Source organism: Paroedura picta, chromosome 6, assembly GCF_049243985.1.
Source record: "Paroedura picta isolate Pp20150507F chromosome 6, Ppicta_v3.0, whole genome shotgun sequence".
NCBI lineage: Eukaryota > Metazoa > Chordata > Lepidosauria > Squamata > Gekkonidae > Paroedura > Paroedura picta.
This window is the reverse complement of record NC_135374.1, coordinates 18,176,583-18,194,970: the sequence shown is the minus strand read 5'-3', so window position 1 is coordinate 18,194,970 and position 18,388 is coordinate 18,176,583. Positions and strand designations below refer to the sequence as shown.

Here is an 18,388-nt window from a genome sequence, read left to right as displayed (position 1 = left end):
CAAAAGAGCCGGAAGTAGCGCTTTGGTTCCACTTAAGTCCGTGACCCTTTGGAGGGCCGTCCCGAAGCTTGACAGAATCGTGAACCGTTACGAAGCCCCGGGAGGAGGGTCCTAAAAGTGTAATGACACGCCCGTCTGCCAACCAGGAAGCAGAGTTGCTTCGACGGGCAGAGAAGGGAGCCAATGCCTGTCAGCGTTAGCTTTGGTAAGGTGGGTCTTGCGGTTGTGCCCTGAGAGATGGGAGAAGACGCTGGTGAGTGGCTTTTGGCGTGCAGGGAGGAGGAAAGGCCTCGTGGTTTCATAGCGAGGGGTTTGAGACGATTATGTGTCACATTCTCCGGGTAACTGTCGGTTCCGGCACTAGACGCGTCCTCAGGCGGGGATGCGTCAGGGCGGGCCCGTAGAGCGGATCTTGCGGGAAGAGCCTCTTTGTCGGTACCGAGCATGCGCGCCCTTGTGAGCATGCGCAGAACGACAGCTGACGCCCTAATCGGGCGTGTTCCTTACGTTTTATTAGAGGAAAAATAGATAACTTATTGACGGCTGATGGTTGAAATCGCGTGGGTGCCAAAATGCAAGGCTAGAATCAGGCGCGGCCAAACTGTAGCTGTCCAGATGCCCATGGACTACAATGCCCATGAGACCCTACCAGCTCATGCTGGCAAGGATTTATGGGAATTGTAGTGTAAAGACAACTAGAGAGCCACGGTTCGGCCACCCCTGCTCTAGGACTCCTAAGTCTTTGTTATCTCCCTTCCCTCCGCCATCCTGTTGCCTCCACGTATTCTTGGTCCCATTTAATTCAATGGATGTGTGTGGGGGGTGCATTTTTATTTGGTTGATTTTCCCCACACACACAAAAAAATACCCCGGCTCATTCATTTAGTGGGGATTACTGCGTTCCAATTTGGAATTATATGAATTTTCGATGTAATTAACTAATTGGATGTTTAATATTGGAGTGACTAGACTAGAGGAGCTACATCTGTACAAATTGATCTCTTTGGGATTTCCCCCTCTGCCATGCTCTTTGTAGTATCCCTTCTATTGCATGATTTTTTGCCACTGCCTGCAATCATTTGCCAAGCCCCCTTTTCCCAAACAGCCTTGCAGAACCCCAGGAAGGGGGTGGGAAGTTAAGGTCTGGCAGAGCAGGTATCCACATTAAGAAAATCTGGAAAGTTCAGGCCCCTCTTGCCTACTTTTAAACACCCTTCTCAGGACATCCCGGCTATTCAATAAATGTGCTCCATCCGGCATTAGGGAATATATACTTGGCATCAAGCATCCCACAAAAAAGAAAGGGAAGAGAAAATCAGCATTTTGTTTAAAGCAGGCCAAAGCGTAATAGATCTCTAGCAAAGTGTTCAGTGCTTACGTGTGTAACACCATCCTGGTTATGATCCATTGGATGGACTGCTGGGACCCCTGCAGCACATCCCTTAACACAACTGGAGGGAAATAATCCATAAGAATTTCAGAAGAACTTACTTCCGAGTAACTATGGATTGTAGGCATATACCCAAGTCCAGGGGTAGTCAACCTGTGGTCCTCCAGATGTCCATGGACTACAATTCCCATGAGCCCCTGCCAGTGTTTGCTGGCAGGGGCTCATGGGAATTGTAGTCCATGGACATCTGGAGGACCACAGGTTGACTACCCCTGCCCGAGTCCATTCTCAGCTATGGGGTTTCTGGGAAGACTCACAAAGTTACAGATAGATTCACGTGGATAGCCGTGTTGGTCTGAAGCAGCAGAACAAATTTGGAGTCCAATGGCACCAGTTTAAGACCAACCAAGTTTTATTCAAGGTGTGAGCTTTCCTGCACATGCACTCTTCCTCAGGACATTTTATCTGAGGAAGTGTGCATGCCCACGAAAGCGCATGCCTTCAATAAAACTTTGTTGGTCTTAAAGGTACCAATGGACTCTAAAGTTACAGATGGACAACTGAATTCCGGACTACCAAGCCAGCTTGGTGTAGTGGTTAAGAGTGGCGGCCTCTAATCTGGCGAGCTGGGTTTGATTCTTTGCTCCTCCACATGCAGCCAGCTGGGTGACCTTGGGCTAGAAATATCCTGTTAGAGCTGTTTTCACAGGGCAGTTCTGTGAGAGCTCTCTCAATCGCACCTACCTCAGAGGGTGTCAGTTGTGGTGAGAGGAAGGGAAGGCAATTGTAAGCCACTTTGAGAATCCTTTGGGTAGTGAAAAGTGGTGTATAAAACTCAACTCTCTTCTTCAAGAGGCACACTCTGGGGCTCACTGAGTTGAGTGAGTGTTGATGCACACAGCTTTCGGTCTGTCCTTTATCTCCCTGTTAGTCTTCAAGTTAGTACAAGGCTGCTTCTGTTGTTTGTTGCACGAAAATAAAGATCTTTCATTGTCGAGGTAGAATGTTCACTGTGATGGGACCCATCTAATATCCTAGCTGGCCTATTTGGAACCAGCAGAAGTTTCCAAACACTATTCAAAGACAGCTTCAATACAGCGCTCTACTGTAATTGACTCTGGATGTTATTAGAGCAGTGTTTCCCTATTGGGGGTCCGAGGACCGCCAGGGATCCACGGGTGGGGGTTGAAATGGGTCCCTGGCATTTCCCCTGCTGCCTTAGCTAGGCTTGGGAACTGGCCATTTCCCTCGTTCTCTCTTACCCTCAAGCATGAGTTGTTTAGTCCGCTGATGGTTTTCCTGGCTGGGAGGAGATGGAGCCTGCAGACTTATTCCCAACTTAAACTTCCTACTGTCTCTCCCCCCCCCCCCCAGTCCTCTTCAAGCCAGCTTGTTAGTATTTATGCTCCTTGGAGAATGTTCACTTGCTGCAGGGCTTTTGGGGGGTTCTGTTTTTCTGACTAAAACTGTGAGGAAAGGAATCCAGGGTTTGTTTGCTGGAGGGGGAGAGATAAGAGACAGAGACAGGAGGCTGGTTCTTAATAGCCCATAGCCCTTCCCTCTGCTTACTATGGATTCAAGAGTCTGTGGCCAAAGCCTGAGCAAGAGGGCCGGACCTCTGCCAGAAGCCTATTCTCCCTCTGCCAGAAGCCTGGAGCCCTGCCACAGCTTCTTTCTCCTAACCTTCCTGCAGTGTAACCTTCCAGAAGCCAGCCCTACTCCTGACTGTGAATGTTCACCAGATGGGCTGCCAGCCAACCATAAGAACATGAGAGAATCCATGATGGATCAGTCCAGCCCTCTGAGTCACACAGTCACCAAATTCCAGGGATCATCAAGAGGTCCCCCAGCAGGGCCAAAACTCCAGAAGTCCTCCTCCTGTTACCCCCCCCCCCCCCCAGTGTATGGAAGCCACATCATTTTGCTTTGATGAATGAAATAGTTTGGAGATGGCGCTTATCCTGTAGAAAGATGGAATCAAATTGTCAGCTTAGGTCAAAATTGGCAGTGGCAGCAGCTCAAGAAAGAACCATATTCAGAGTATAGGGGGGGGGGGGTGGCACAATCTCCATATCATAGAATCATAAAGCTGGCTGGTTGGATGGTACCTACAGGGTCATCTAGTCCAGTGGTCCCCAACCTTTTTATCACCGGGGACCACTCAACGCTTGACAATTTTACTGAGGCCCGGTGTGTGGGGGGATAGTTTACTCTACTCTCAACCACTGCCCTAACGCTCTCTGATCGCTATGGTAATGTTTAAACACCCCTTCAAAATAAGATACAGACACGCCACAACAATGAACATAAGAAACATTTTATTTTCATGGAAATTTTAACTCATGACAATGACAACTCAATGGGAACCCTGAGCTTGTTTCTCTGCAACGAGATAGTTCCTTCTGGGAGTGATGGGAGACAATGACACCCGAAGTGTGTTGTAAAGGGCCGGGGGGGGATGAAGTAAAGGGCCGGGGGGGGGGAGGCATCCTTCGCGGCCCACCTTCAGTTAGTCGACGGACCACATGTGGTCCGCGGCCCACAGGTTGGGGAATCGCTAATCTAGTCCAACCCCAGCAGAATGCAGGAAATTCACAATTACCTGCCCACTGACAGGGACCCCCGAGGCTCAGATTGTGCCCCCACACACACACACACCAGAATCCCTAGCCAGTAAAAGTGAAGCAGCAAGACACAAGTTTGGCATCAAACTATTAAAATTCATGGCATTAAAACTATTTAGGAAGGGACTCTACCGTTCTAGGAAAGCTTCAGCCGCCAGTCCTCCCGCCAGCCCCTCCCTTAAACATTCCCCGCTGAATGTTTGCTTTCGTGAGCAACTCTCCCCCATGCTTCCTTTTCAAGGCTTTATTTTTGCCTCATTGGATTAGTCGAGCCAGTGTGGGTTCGTGCAATTAGGCAACATCCCTTGCAGAGCGGAGACTCCCATCTCAACAAGGACAGTGGGATTTCGGTAATTCCTGCTGGTTCCCCCGCTGTTCCCCAAAGTAATTCCGAAGCATTAAAAAAAACCCTTTCAAGCCCACATGTGTCCCTTTTGTTTAATAAAAGCCACGCTAACATGCATTATTGATAAATGCCAGCTCCCGTGCCTCCTTGTCTCTTGGTGTCAAATATAATGTTGCCATTGGAAAATGATAACGGAATATTAATTGTTCCTGTTACTCATAAAGGGAGTTTTCTCTGGATTTTTTTTTTTTAATTTGGCTGACTGCATAAGCTCTGACTGCAGAGGGCCCTAACTGCATAAGCTCTGGGCCATCACTCTGCAGAAGGTATAATGTACGTATGCATCGCCTGGAACTCCATGCCCCCTTGAGAAGTCTTGGGGTTGGCATGTCATGCCAGGAGAGCTGGCTCATTCCTTGCATACAGCAACATGCATTTAATGCAGGAGTGTGCCAGTCTAATTTCATTAACTTATTTTGTTAACATGTTAGAGGGGACATGAGAGCCCTCTTTGAAGGGTTGTCATTTGGAGGAGGGCAGAATGCTGTTTCCATTGGCTGCAGAGGAAAGGACGCGCAGTAATGGGTTTAAACTACAAGTACAACGATATAGGCTAGATATCTGGAAAAAAAATTTCACAGTCAGAGTAGTTCAGCAGTGGAATAGGCTGCCTAAGGAAGTGGTGAGCTCCCCCTCACTGGAAGTCTTCAAGCAAAGGTTGGATACACACTTTTCTTGGATGCTTTAGGATGCTTTGGGCTGATCCTGCGTTGAGCAGGGGGTTGGACTAGATGGCCTGTATGGCCCCTTCCAACTCTATGATTCTATGTTCTGCATTTCTGCTTAATGGAGGAAAATATGTTTGCTACTATTTTTAACTTGCCGTTTCCTTTTTCCTTTTATTTTCTATTAATCTGCTATATTGTTTTGGACCATAGCACTTCTTTCTGCCGTCCACTTTCTCCTCCATGCCCATCTCTCTGTTTCTGTCTCCTACCCTTTCTTCCGTCTTTCCTCCCTCTTGTCTCCCAGATCTCTAGTCTTTTTCTCTGATTTCAGCAGCAATCGCACGTAAAGCGTTTTGATCTCCCAGCAAGTCACATATTGAGACAGTCTCAGACTCAGGTGGGTTATGCAGCATTTCTACTTGTAATCAGGCTATTGGCCCAATCCTGCAGTTTCCTCTGAAGCTAGTAGGAAGAGGAATGTCCTTACAAATGTTTGAGAGATGGTGTAGAGGTTAAGAGCAGTTGACTCTTCTCTGGAGAACTAAGTTTGGTTCCCCACTCCTCCACATGCAGCCAGCTGGAGGGCCTTGGGCCAATCACAGTTTTCTTAGAGCTTTTCTCACAGGGCAGTACTATTAGAGCTCTCGAAAGAAAGGTTCCTTTTTGCATGATTGTTCAGTCCATATCTTCTGTAAACATCTGTTGTCTTTTGTTTCTTTTAGCAAGTGTGGTATGGTGGATAAGAGCGATGGCCTCTAATCTGGAGAACCGGGTTTGATTTCTCCACCCCTCCACATGCAGCCAAGAGACCTTGGGCTAGATGCAGTTTTCTTAGGGTTGTTCTGGCAAAAAAGTTCTCTCAGAGCTCTCTCAGTCCCACCTACCTCTCAGGGTATCTCTTGTGGGGAGAGGAAGGAAAAGCTGTTTGTAAACTGCTTTGGAACTCCTTTGGGTAGTGAAAAGCAGGGTATAAGAAAACCAGCTGTTCTTTTTGTCTTGCATTTCTGTGTGTGGAAAAAATAAGGCAATACTATTTCTGTTGCATTGTTTAAAAATTCACTTTGACCTTCAGTGAGAAGGATGGACTATTAATGGAGGAAATAAATAAATAACCAAAATATGGTCATTCTTCTATCTCTACCTTCACTTTTGAAGGACTTGGGCTGATCTTTGATATTTTCACAAAGAAATAGGAAAGGGCCCCAAAGAATGGGTGCTTCGGATTTCCCCAGGGGTCCTCCAATAAGCAGGAACACAGCTGCCCAGGTCCTCACTCAGACACCATACAGGGCCCACATAATACCAGTTCTTCAGCAGCCGCATTGGCTCCCAGTTGAATTCCCAATCAGGTTTAAGGTGTTGGTATTAAGGCCATATGCAGTCCAGGTCCAGCATATCTTAAGGACCGCCTGTCGGGAGATATCCCTTGAAGGCACTATACTCAGCCAACAGGCTTGTGATCCCTGGCCCCAAAGAAGTGTCCAGGGCCTTTTCAGTCTTGGCCCCAGACTGGCGGAATGAGCTCCCAAGTGAGAGCAGAGCCCTGTCAGAACTCCAGCAGTTCCGCAGGGCCTGTAAAATGGAACTCTTCCATCGGAACTTTGGTTGAGGCCAGCAAAGACATAAATAAACAACTACAAGCTGCCCCCTACATGCACACTCCCCTTTTCACCGTTCATCCGGAACTGCCATGGCAACTACTGGATTGACACATGAATACTGGTGGTGGGGGGTGGTTATTATTCCTAGTTTGGTTGAGTGTGTATACTTATATTTTACGGTTTTAAAAAGGCACTAATGCACCTATGTTGTATTTTATTTATGTTGTTAGCCACCCTGAGATGCTGGGCGAGGGGTGGGATATAAATCAAATAAATAAATAAAAGCCACGGGCTGCTGTCAGCTCAGTAGCCTCCTTTATTCAAGCCTCTTTTACACTACAATCCTAGCAGAGTTACTCCTCTCTTTTTAAATCAGTGAGTTTAGACTGTGCATACAATTATGCTGTTAGTGGAATACGTAGCTGCTGGCTGTTCGCAACGTAATATGTCAGCGAGCTTAGTCAATAAACAAGCCTGCCAACAGACTCCCTAATCTCTGACAAGTTCCTGATAAAATTACACAGTAAAATAAAACATGCTAAAATCATAACAACAGTTACTCAAATATGAAGGAGAGAATGGACAACTGGAAGGTGATGCAGCATTACAAGGCCATGCTGGTTACTATGAAACACATTTATCCCAAACTGGCATAGCATCGCCCTAGGCATGATACCAGTAAGATCCCGCCCTGCACTATACCTAGGGTTACCAGGTCTGGGATGGGGGTTGAGCTTGGGGAGGGCAAAGTTTTGGGGAAGGGAGGGGCTTCAGCAGGGTCCACCCTCTAAAGCAGCCATTTTCTCCAGAGGATCTTGGTTGTCTTGATTAATTAATTAAATTTATAACATGTCTATTGTATAGATAGTTCCTATGATTGTGGGATTGTCTGCCTGCCAAGCAGGAGATGTTTTGAGATAGCTTGCCATTGTCTGGCTCCACATCATGGCCCTAGCTTTCCTTGGAGGTCTCCCACCCAAACACTCACCAAGGCTGACCCTGCTTAGCTTTCCAGATGAGAAGGGATGTGGCTGGCCTATCCAGGTCACGGTGCTTCCTGGAGATCAGATGTAATAGTAGAAGACTAGGTGCCACCTGAAGACTGGCAAGCATAACTGTACCACTTGGGTAGGGAATCTGCATTCCCATTACTCTCGCAGTTCTAATGGAGATCTGCACACCTCTTCTGTCGTGGGCAACTAGTTGGGCAAAATACTCCTCAATCACAGTCGACGGAACTATTCTGTCAAGCTTTTGGGAAAATATTAGTCTTAGATTAATAATGTTTAAACCTATTTTGTATGATGTTTTTAGAATGCTGAGCCACTCTGGAAGGGCAGGTTCAAAATAAATTATTACTCTTATTATTTATTATCATCATCATCTTCTGCATGTGTAACTCATGAAATAGATTTTTTTTAATCGCAACAAATTATGCCAAGAACATCATCTCCATGGTATTGGTATCTTTATTTATTTCACCTCCCTCAGGAGTAAGAATAGAGTGAAGCAGCCATGGCCAACCGGTACGATTCTGCTAGTGCTCCAACTTGCAACGGGATCTCCACCCCTGAAAAGAAAATCAACTCCTTGGTAGCTGAAGGCCATGGGCAGCAAATCTTAAAGGTCCTGCAAAGCTTCAGAGATCAAAACATCTTTTTTGACTTCAAAATACTTGTGAAAGATGAAATAATCCCATGTCATCGTTGTGTACTAGCAGCAAGCAGTGACTTTTTCAGGTAAATCACTTTCTAAAATGACACTTATACCTGTGGATATTTTGAGAGTATTACTGGGGGGGGGGGATGTAGCTGGGTCATGCACATTTTAGACATAACATTTTGAAATGATTTTTGTTTTACTGTTGGCCTCTAAAAGTAGAATGGAGTACATCTTTAGAGAGAAAACCTTCCTAAAATCCATTTGACAGTGAAAACCTTGTTATCATTACCTCTTTAGTAGATGATACTCAATATTGTTACCTCCAAATTGGTACCCTCTCAACATTAGATGTATATAAAACAATTCCAGATGGGGATTCACATTCCCATCTGGATTAAAAGCCACATCTTCTTGGCTAGTTCAATATTGCTTTGTCTTTCAATAACAAAAAGTAACAAGAAATACACTGTTCTCTTATACTTTACATTTTTAAAAAATATGTAATTCAGATCCTGCTTGTCTTCTGCTGGGAAACTCAAAGCAACACCTGGGCATGGACTAGATCCATAACTGCTTAGCTTCAGAACGGTTACTGTGACGTGTCTTCAGATCATACCCTGAAGAAGTTTAAAAGCAACCTATACACGAAAATGCATCTGTTTAGCAGCTCAGTGAATAACCCACTAATATTGTACAATCTTATGGCCAGAACAAAGGAACTGTGAAGCTGATTCCATGAGTCCAAAGAACATTTTGGTAGCTTTTTTTAAAAAAGAAGATCCAATAGGCCTTTTTAAAGCTGTCCTTTTTAAGAGGGAAAGGCTATAGCTCTGTGGCAGAGCATCTACTTTGCATGCAGAAGATCCCACGTTCAGTCCTGAGAGCCAGTTTGGTGTAGTGGGTAGGAGTGCGGACTTCTAATCTGGCATGCCAGGTTCGATTCTGCGCTCCCCCACATGCAGCCAGCTGGGTGACTTTGGGCTCGCCACGGCACTGATAAAACTGTTCTGACCGGGCAGTGATATCAGGGCTCTCTCAGCCTCACCCACCCCACAGGGTGTCTGTTGTGGGGAGAGGAAGGGAAAGTGAATGTAAGCCGCTTTGAGCCTCCTTCGGGTAGAGAAAAGCGGCATATAAGAACCAACTCTTCTTCTTCTTCTTCTTCTTCTTCTTCCCCATTGCCTCCAGATAAAATGAGCAGATAGGTGGTGATGCGAGAGACCTTAACCTGAGACCCTAGAAAGCTGCTGCCAATCAGTGCAGACAACAATGACCTTGACTGACTTGCATGTGCATGGCAAACTGTCCTTGAAACTAAGGGGAATTTCCAATGTAGAATAGGATGGGAAGGTTGTTCCAAAAAATTAATAATAACATTCTACTGGATATATCCAGGTCATTGAGGAACCTCAAGGAGGTCTTTGGATTCTGACTTGTGATTTCACCTTTGTAGGCAATGACAAAATCCTGTATCACATTTCAAGATGATGAACCCTCATTTTATTGTATTGAACTGAATAAAAATGGCAAAAACTTGTTAGTAATGAAACATTAACTGTGCGTTTAATACCATGTTTGTATCGAAGCAGTTATGTATTCATTCACTGAACTAGTAACTCACCTTGTGTTATCCTCTACCTTATGAAGCGACACATACAATCCTGTGCAATTTTCGTTATTGTTATCTTTCCCTCTGCTGAGACAGGCCAGATATTGGAGATTATTTATTGTGTGTTGATCTTCTCTGTTTTTTAACTGCAGGGCCATGTTTGAAGTTAACATGAAAGAAAGAGACAACGGGAGTGTTACTATTAGTAATTTATCACCCGCAGCAGTGAAGGCTTTTCTAGATTACGCCTACACTGGAAGGACACAGATAACAAACGACAATGTAGAAATGTTCTTTCAACTCTCATCCTTCCTCCAAGTTTCTCTTCTTTCCAAAGCTTGCAGTGACTTTCTAATTAAGAGCATTGATCTTGTCAACTGTTTGCAGCTGTTGTCCATATCTGAAAGTTATGGTTCCATTCAGTTGTTCAACCGTGCCCTAGAGTTCACCCAACGCCATTTTTCCTTGCTGCTCCAAACGAACGATTTCTTGGAAATGAATCCTGAGGCGTTGCGTAAATGTCTAGGCGCTGATGGGCTCAATGTCCCAGATGAGGAACACGTGTTGAAAGCCGTCCTTCAGTGGACAAAGCATAACTTGGAAACACGACAGCGGCACCTTCCCTACTTGATGAAATCAGTCAAGTTGCATCAGTTGCCTGAAGAGGTTTTGCAGGACTTCTTGTGCTCTGAAGAACGGCTGCTGGAAAGCACCGGCTGCCTAGGAGTCGTCAAGGAAGCCATCGAATCTGTGCAGGCCTTCGGCGGCTTGTTTCCGGATGCTCGCCCGTCAACGACAGAGAAGTACATCCTGGTTCACAAAACCGAGGAAAATGGCGTCTTTCAACACACATTTTGCTATAACATTCAAGCTAACAGATGGAAAGAACTGACGCACGCTCACATAACCGATCTCCCGGGATCGAGTTTGTCTAGTTACGGTGAGAAAATATTTATAACGGGAGGATGCAAGGGGAAATGTTGCCGGACGATAAGACTTCACATTGGCGAAACGTTTCATGATGCTACCAACCAGGCCTGGTGTTACTGTCCAGCAAGTGACAGCATCTCGTCGGTGTCTCCTATGAAAAAGCCAAGGACGATGCACGCATCTGTTGTGACCCTAAATCAGCTGTTTGTGATAGGGGGAAAGACTAGGGCCTCTCGGGGAAAGAAAAGCCTGTTGGACGTAGAAACGTACAATCCTCTTGCTAGCGAATGGAAATCTGTGAGTCCTTTACCAAGAGGCATATATTACCCAGAAGCAAGTGCATGTCAGAGTATAATTTATGTCCTCGGCTCTGAAGTGGAAATTACTGATGCTTTTAATCCATCTCTCGATTGCTTCTTTAAGTATAATGCCGCAACTGATCAGTGGTCTGAGTTGGTAGCAGAATTTGGGCAATTCTTTCACGCAACATTAATCAAGGCGGTTCCAGTGAATTGCACCTTGTACATCTGCGACCTTTCTACCTACAAAGTTTATAGCTTTTGTCCAGATACTTGTGTCTGGAAAGGGGAAGGCTCTTTTGAATGTGCTGGCTTTAATGCAGGAGCAGTTGGGATAGAAGATAAAATTTACATCCTTGGTGGCGATTACGCTCCTGATGAAATCACCGACGAAGTGCAAGTCTATCACAGCAGTAGGTCGGAGTGGGAGGAAGTCTCACCCATGCCAAGAGCGTTGACTGAATTTTATTGTCAGGTGATTTGGTTTAATAAATATAGGGACCCATGGTCATTTTCAGTAGCGTAATGATGCAATTTATGAATTATATTAAAATGCACAACACTTGCATGCTATCATTTCGTTTTAACTTGAGGTTCACTGTAAATCGGGGCCACACTCTCCCCAGCATTGGTTCCTCCTGTCTACATTCAGTTCAGTGATGGAGCAAACCTTGTATATTGTATCCATAATCAGAATACATTCAGGGACCTCCCTTAGGGCCAAATTGTGTCAGTTGCCAATTTCATTAAAGGGCCACAGGTTGGATTCAGAGGTCCTGTTCCACTAATGGTAGAGCCTTTGTCCAGCACATGAAGTCTTCTGCTATTGGAACGTGCTGTTTCTGCCCCCACCACCTCACTGGATCCTTCCACCACCACCACCACCCCTAGCAGGGTCTACCACCCTCTTTGGGAACCCCTAAGCTAAAATATGGCTCCCTGTACCCTGATAGAAGGCTCCTTGCATTATTGGATGGCTCCACTGTTAGCAGAATGGTACTTCTGCTCCAACACCATGGTGAGGGATCAAGAAATGACAGTCAAGACCTGCCTTCTCTGTTGAGTTGAATATAGATATGAAGGAGGAGGGTCCTTTAATTATTGGAAGTTCTTGTGCAATTTTTTTTACATGACATTTTGGCATGAATTTTTACTTTTGTTGCATCTGCTGATGAATATAAATGGACTGGAAGGTCTTGGACTGATAGCAGCCTATAAGTTATCTAAAATAAATGATGTACTTCCTTTAGCCCCAGGTGCTTTTGATGGTCTTATCTTAAATGACAGCTCTTATGCCATACAACAAACTACTTTCGAAATAGGAGTTTTAAAAGTAATTTGGGGTATGGTTTGCCGAGCAGCTTTTCAAAGAAACTAAATTGAAATCCAGTGGGCTGGCGCAAACTCCTTGAAGGGACTTGGAAACAATTTTCCCCAAAGTAAAACAAAGAGAAAACAAATCAACAGTATGCTGATATTATTTTTGGACAGACCCGGCTTTTCCAGTAAATAAAGAACTGTAAAGTTGGAAGTTTTCTTTGTCCAGTGGGGGGGGGGGATAAGAACACGAGCCTCACAGGATCAGGAATTCATCTATTCCAGCATCCTATCTCAATGACCAACCAATTCCTACGGAGTTCCAACAATAGGGCATAGGGACTGAAGCCTTCTCTGATATTGCTTCATGGCACTGGTATTCGGAGGTATACTGCTTCTGAATGTGGAGGATCCCTTAAGTCACCACTGATAAACCTACTGTCCAGAAATCTGCCTAATCCCCTTTTAAAGCAATTTATTCCTGTGACCATCACTATATCATCTGGTAGCAAATTCCACATTTTAATCACTCACTGTCTATCCCCTATCTACTGCCCATCAGCTTCATTGGATGCCCTCAACTCCTAGTATTTAGGGAGTGGGAGAACAATTTCTCTTTGTTAAGTCTCTGCACTCCATACATAATTTTGTGAATCGCTATAATGCCTCCTCTTAGATATCTCTTTTCTAGAATGCAAGGTCCCACACTCTTTGGCCTTCCTTCACTGGGAAGGTGTTCCAATGCTGTATTCACTTTGGTTGCCCCCCTCTGTAATTTTTCCAGCTCTGCTATCCTTTTGGAGATAGTGACCAGAACTGCACACAGTATTCCAAATGAGGTGACACCATAGATCTAGACAGGGGCATTATAATACTGGTCATTTTATTTTCAATCCCTTTTCTAATATCCCCCAACAGAGAGTTTGACCTTTTTTTTGCTGCTGGAGCACCCTGGATAGACACTTCCATTGAGCTACTACAACGTCAAGATATTTTCCCCCTCAGCCTCAGCAAATTCAGACTTCATTAGTCTATCGCTGAATTCAGGATGTTTTTGGTTCCGATATGCATTGGTTCCAGTTACCAGCACTGAACTTCATTGGCCACATGGTTGCCAGCTCGCCCGATTTTGTGAGATCCTCTTGGAGCTCTTCCCTGTCATCAGCGGTTTTCATTGTTCTGAATAATTCTGTGTCAACTGCAAACCACTAGTTCCAGAACATTTATGAACAAACTAAATACTAATGGGCTTGGTATTGATTCTTCTGCTCTCTGCTGCTTACTTCCCTTCATTGTGATAACTGCCCATTTATTCTTATTCTTTGCTTCCTCTCATTTGATCCTTTTTTGACCCATGACAGAACTTGCCCACTTATTTCATGACTGCTAAGTCTTTGGTGAGGTACCTTGTCAAAAGCCTTTAGAAAGTCCAAGTGTAGAGTCAACATGGTCTACATTCCTCTTCACTTTCTCAAAGAACTCCAAAAGGTTTGTGAGGCAGGTACTTCCCTTTGCAGAAGCCATGAAGATTTCCCTTTAACAGGCTTTTTTTCTCTATGTATCTAATAATTCTTTGATTACAGTTTCTATTAATTTTTCTGGGACAGATGTTAAGCAGGTCTGCCTGTAATTTCCTGGCTCCCCTCTGGATTCCTTTTTAAGAGTTGTGATAATATTTGCTACTTTCAAGACTTCTGGTACAATGGCTGAATGTAGTGAAAGGTTAGGTATATGGGTTAGTAGATTTATTGTTTTTGAATTTCCCCAAGCGGTCTAGAACTTCCATCTCTCATCAGGGGTTGTGGCATGGGTGCATGACCCATGCTTGTCAGAGTGAGCAGAGAAGCAAATAGATGGATTTGATGGCTTAACCTGATTTCTGGGTAATTATGGCAGCATATAAATAGATATCTAATTTTCTCAGAGCCCTGCATGCAGCATTGTTCACAAATTTTCACCAAATTAGAACAGAATGCATTGAATTAAAGTATGCTAGTCAAAGTAGTTTGGGTGTGGAACTCCATGGCCCCTTTTATGTAATGAGCTTTTAAATTTAATAACTCAGCTTCTTGGCCAGGTAGTTGAAATTGGCTCCTGTGAATAGAGCAATCCACAGTAATAACAAGATTTCAGCTCTCCGTATATCTACCAAAATGTGTTATTTTTTCCCTCTGTATGGTAAGGCTGCAGGAAGAGTTCTTAATGTCAATAATTTTGACAGTCATTTTGGGGGACAGTTCTTTCGGTATCTTTGATTTTATATTTCTTTTTGTAACAGCCATCTCTTCTTCCGGAAGTGTCCTTGCAGCTTGAGAATCATAGATCTAAGGCTTTTACTAGTGCTGAATTTTGGTTGTTGTTATTTCAAAGTACTTTCCAGTTTGTTCCAATAAAACGGGTAATTACTTTTCTCTTAAACCAGGTGTAGTCAACCTGTGGGGTCCTCCAGATGTTCATGGACTACAATTCCCATGAGCCCCTGCCAGCAAACGCTGGCAGGGGATCATGGGAATTGTAGTCCATGAACATCTGGAGGACCCCACAGGTTGACTACCCTTGTCTTAAACAATGTAGATGGGGGGGGGGGAAAAACAAATATTGTGAATTCTTAACTTATGTCCTTGGTTTCAAAATACCATTAAAACAAGACCAAGAGCATGAATGAAAATTCAGCTGACTTGGTGCTACATGGAATCAGTTTCTGTAAAACCTAACTACACTGGAACTATTGCACCATCAAGTCAGAAAGGAGTAGTTAATAATCAGTAACAATGGCATGGCTGGAGGAGCCTCTAATATACACTTATACTTTTCATGATTACTTTTAGTAAATTTCACCACCACCAAGCACTAATTTACTTATGCCTTATTCCTCTGAAGGCTGTATTTTATGTGCATGTTTACTTGGATGTAACACTTATTGAAGTTAGGACTTACTTCTGAATAAACTGCCCAGAGCTGTAAAGAATGGGCGGTATAAAAATCCAAATAAATAAACAGCTTTAGAATTGCCTTGCATAGAAAGCAAAGTGAAGGCATAAGAAATTGGTGAAAGAAGTTTTCCTGGGGATCAGAAAATACTTTCCCACAGGTGTCAGCATAGATCAAGGATTGTTTCAAGACTCCAGACTTCTCATCACTGGCTTCTTTCTTATATGATCCTGTTGTTCTAGATCAGCCTTTATCTCTCTCTCTCTCTTTTTTTTTTTTTACTACTGAGAAACCGCTGAAACATTCTTCAGGCTTCAAGAAACCCCAGAAGTGGCACGATCACAGAGAATATGGTTGGGAAGCAGAGCTGTGGACATGCTCCCCATGCCCCTTCCCTTCTTACCCCCTCCAGGCTCATCATTAGTCATTTTAAGAAGGGGAGGTAGGTTGACATGATCCTATATGATCATATCCCCTAATGTTTAACAAATTTTAAAAGTATATAAGAATGAATTAACTCTCACTCATTTGGGAAACCCTTCCAGGGCCACCAAGAAACCCTAGGATTTCATGAAACCCTGGTCGAGAAAGCTTGTCCTAGATGGAGCATGTTTTCCTGCACTAATACATCACTTCGTTTGCAAGAGCACATGAAATGTGTTTGGAGTGGCTTGGTGGGAGAGAAAAAAAGATTGCATGGAGAAAATTCCATGTTCAGTTCTTGGCATTTCCAGCTACAGAATCACTTAGCCTGTGATGGGAAAGATCTCTTTGCCAGTTGGAACAGCCAAAACCGAGCTTGATAGACCAGGAGTCAGAGTTAGTATGAGGCAACTTCTTGGTTAATTCTCTATGGCTGCTTTTTTCAGTATACTTTAAGGTAGGTAGTAAGGTCTGTTAATTTATTTCCGAGCAACAATAGATAGGGCCAGGCCGTATGTCTTGTAAGGGCTCAAGTGTAAAATGCAAACAAGCATTCTATTATAGGCCTAAAAATAACCATAAGAATCTGGAATAAATATTATCTAGCTGTCTTGCTTGGTTATATTTTCAATTTAATAGTCAATGGAAAAATTGATGAACAAGAACAATGGGGTCCTTACCGGAACTAGTTAAAAAGATAAGTGACATGGGGACAGAACAAGGTATTATACTAAAATGTTTGTATAGTTTATAACCTTACTAATGTAGTTTCTTTATATCAAAATGTTGTCATATTCTAATAGAATAATAAAAAAAATCTGTACTAAAAAAATAAAAAATATATATCTGATCATACTTGCAACAAAATGATAGAATCATACTAAAACAGTTCTTATACTCATATTGTATTATCAGTATAGGTAAAATATAGCATGACGTAATGAGCACTGAATAGTTTCCTCATTAATTTATAATGAATAACTTTTTAGTATAATAGAAGTTTTTTCGACAGTAATCACAAGTGTTAATGTCAAAATGCCATATTTTTTGCTGTTGTTTTTGTACAATGTAGGTCATTTTACACATCTAAGAACCATTATGTCTACAGGAAGTAGAACTGGGATAGTCAATCGAATTCTTGTTCTAATCATGTAATTCTGTTAGCATAAGCACTAATATGGCCTTGATGGTCAGGTGTCTTACAAGTACTTCATTTTATGGTTTGGAAAAATAGGATCTTTCAGTAACAGAGTCGGATAAAGAATGATGCAGTGGTACATGATAAAACAGATGGTACAGCTACACTATCGTTTTCCACCCTATTATTTCAAGTGTGATGAACAATTATAACTTCCTTTAAAGAACATCTGAGGTTGTGTTCTAATGGGGTTTGAGTCCTGTTGGCTCAGAGGTCGCCAGTAATAAAACACAGAACTCATATCTAAAGTTGCACTGATTTTCATCAATTCCATCCCACCCACCTTGGAACTTGGGAGACACCCTACCCCCAACGTGTCAGTATTCAGTATCTGTGTGTAAGACCTCTGAAATCAGCTGTTCTTAAACAATTTATTAATTTTAAAAGGCATTCCATTAAACAGAGCTTATATCCGAGATGAAGAAATACTGCTAGAGTATTCTTGACAGTTACATTGGCTGCACTTCCCAGCAGCTGTTTTGTCATTGCACTCTCTACCCTGTGTCAGAATTCCAAAAATGCCTGCAGACTAAAAAAAGTCAGGGATTCCTGCCTTATGCTCTTCTCAAAGCTACATTGCTCATGGTTTACGGATTGATTGGGAACCATGACAGGCTTAACACTGATTTACTGTTTTAACACTAACACTGTCTGAGAATGCATGGATCATTTCATCCAGATTTTGAGAAACTTCCAGTGGGGTTTTGCTTAAAAGCCAGCATAGTTACAGTAGATAAACTGGCATATTTTCAGTATTCTCGCTACAATACATGCGTCTGTGCAAAAAACAACTGCAGAATTTTTCAGCTAGTATATTAAGATGATGTTCAAGATTTTCCTTATGTTAATTGTCTTCACCTGTCTCAGAACAAGGACAAGCTGATATCAGTGATGCTACGATGCTGGTGTTCTGTAATGCTCATTATTGTGTTTAAAAAACCCTGACAGCAGTAATATGAATGCTGGGATGTTGATTATTTTATGGAATAAAAGCACATTGTCCTTGAATGAATGTGTGAGATAGACAATATGTATCTCATGCTGAAGAATCATCTTCCATTTTAATTTAGTTCTTCATAATGAAAAAGAAAAGCTGCGAGCCTACGCATACATGCTTCTGAATAAATAGGATTAGACTCAGGCTGTACCAGTGATTCTAAACACAGTTATGTAGAGGTAAGATTCCACGGAAATCAACAGGATTGAAAGTTATGGGTATTAAAATTTTGGTGGCACTTCTTGTTCTATGAAGCATATTATAGTTCTTATAGTCCTTTTCAATCCTGGAAGTATTACTTGACAGCAAAAACCTTGATTAAGCTAGCTAGGG

General features: G+C 43.2%; 1 protein-coding gene across 6 annotated transcripts; it reads left to right on the top strand.

Moving 5' to 3' along the window:
- Positions 1–10: 10 nt before the first annotated feature.
- Positions 11–18,066, top strand: KBTBD3 (kelch repeat and BTB domain containing 3). Of its 6 annotated transcripts, XR_013231723.1 has the most exons (5): positions 183–253; positions 5,299–5,485; positions 8,181–8,428; positions 10,113–14,928; positions 15,052–18,066. XR_013231723.1 is itself a non-coding variant. In XM_077341564.1 (4 exons), exons 3-4 carry the CDS (start codon positions 8,205–8,207, stop codon positions 11,713–11,715), a joined length of 1,827 nt encoding a protein of 608 aa, XP_077197679.1. In that variant the 5' UTR covers positions 11–210; positions 5,423–5,485; positions 8,181–8,204; the 3' UTR covers positions 11,716–11,762. The 6 variants fall into 6 exon arrangements, 5 of the variants coding, with proteins under 5 accessions (XP_077197679.1, XP_077197677.1, XP_077197676.1 ...); XM_077341564.1 differs by lacking the exon at positions 15,052–18,066 and having other exon boundaries at positions 11–210; positions 5,423–5,485; positions 10,113–11,762; XM_077341561.1 differs by lacking the exon at positions 15,052–18,066 and having other exon boundaries at positions 163–253; positions 5,423–5,485; positions 10,113–11,762.
- Positions 18,067–18,388: the final 322 nt, after the last annotated feature.

Coding starts and splice junctions, on each gene's coding strand:
- KBTBD3 (XM_077341564.1), top strand. CDS start 8,205: ATGGCCAACCGGTACGATTCTGCTAGTGCTCCAACTTGCAACGGGATC. Junction 8,429..10,112: donor GCAAGCAGTGACTTTTTCAG/GTAAATCACTTT, acceptor TTTTAACTGCAG/GGCCATGTTTGAAGTTAACA.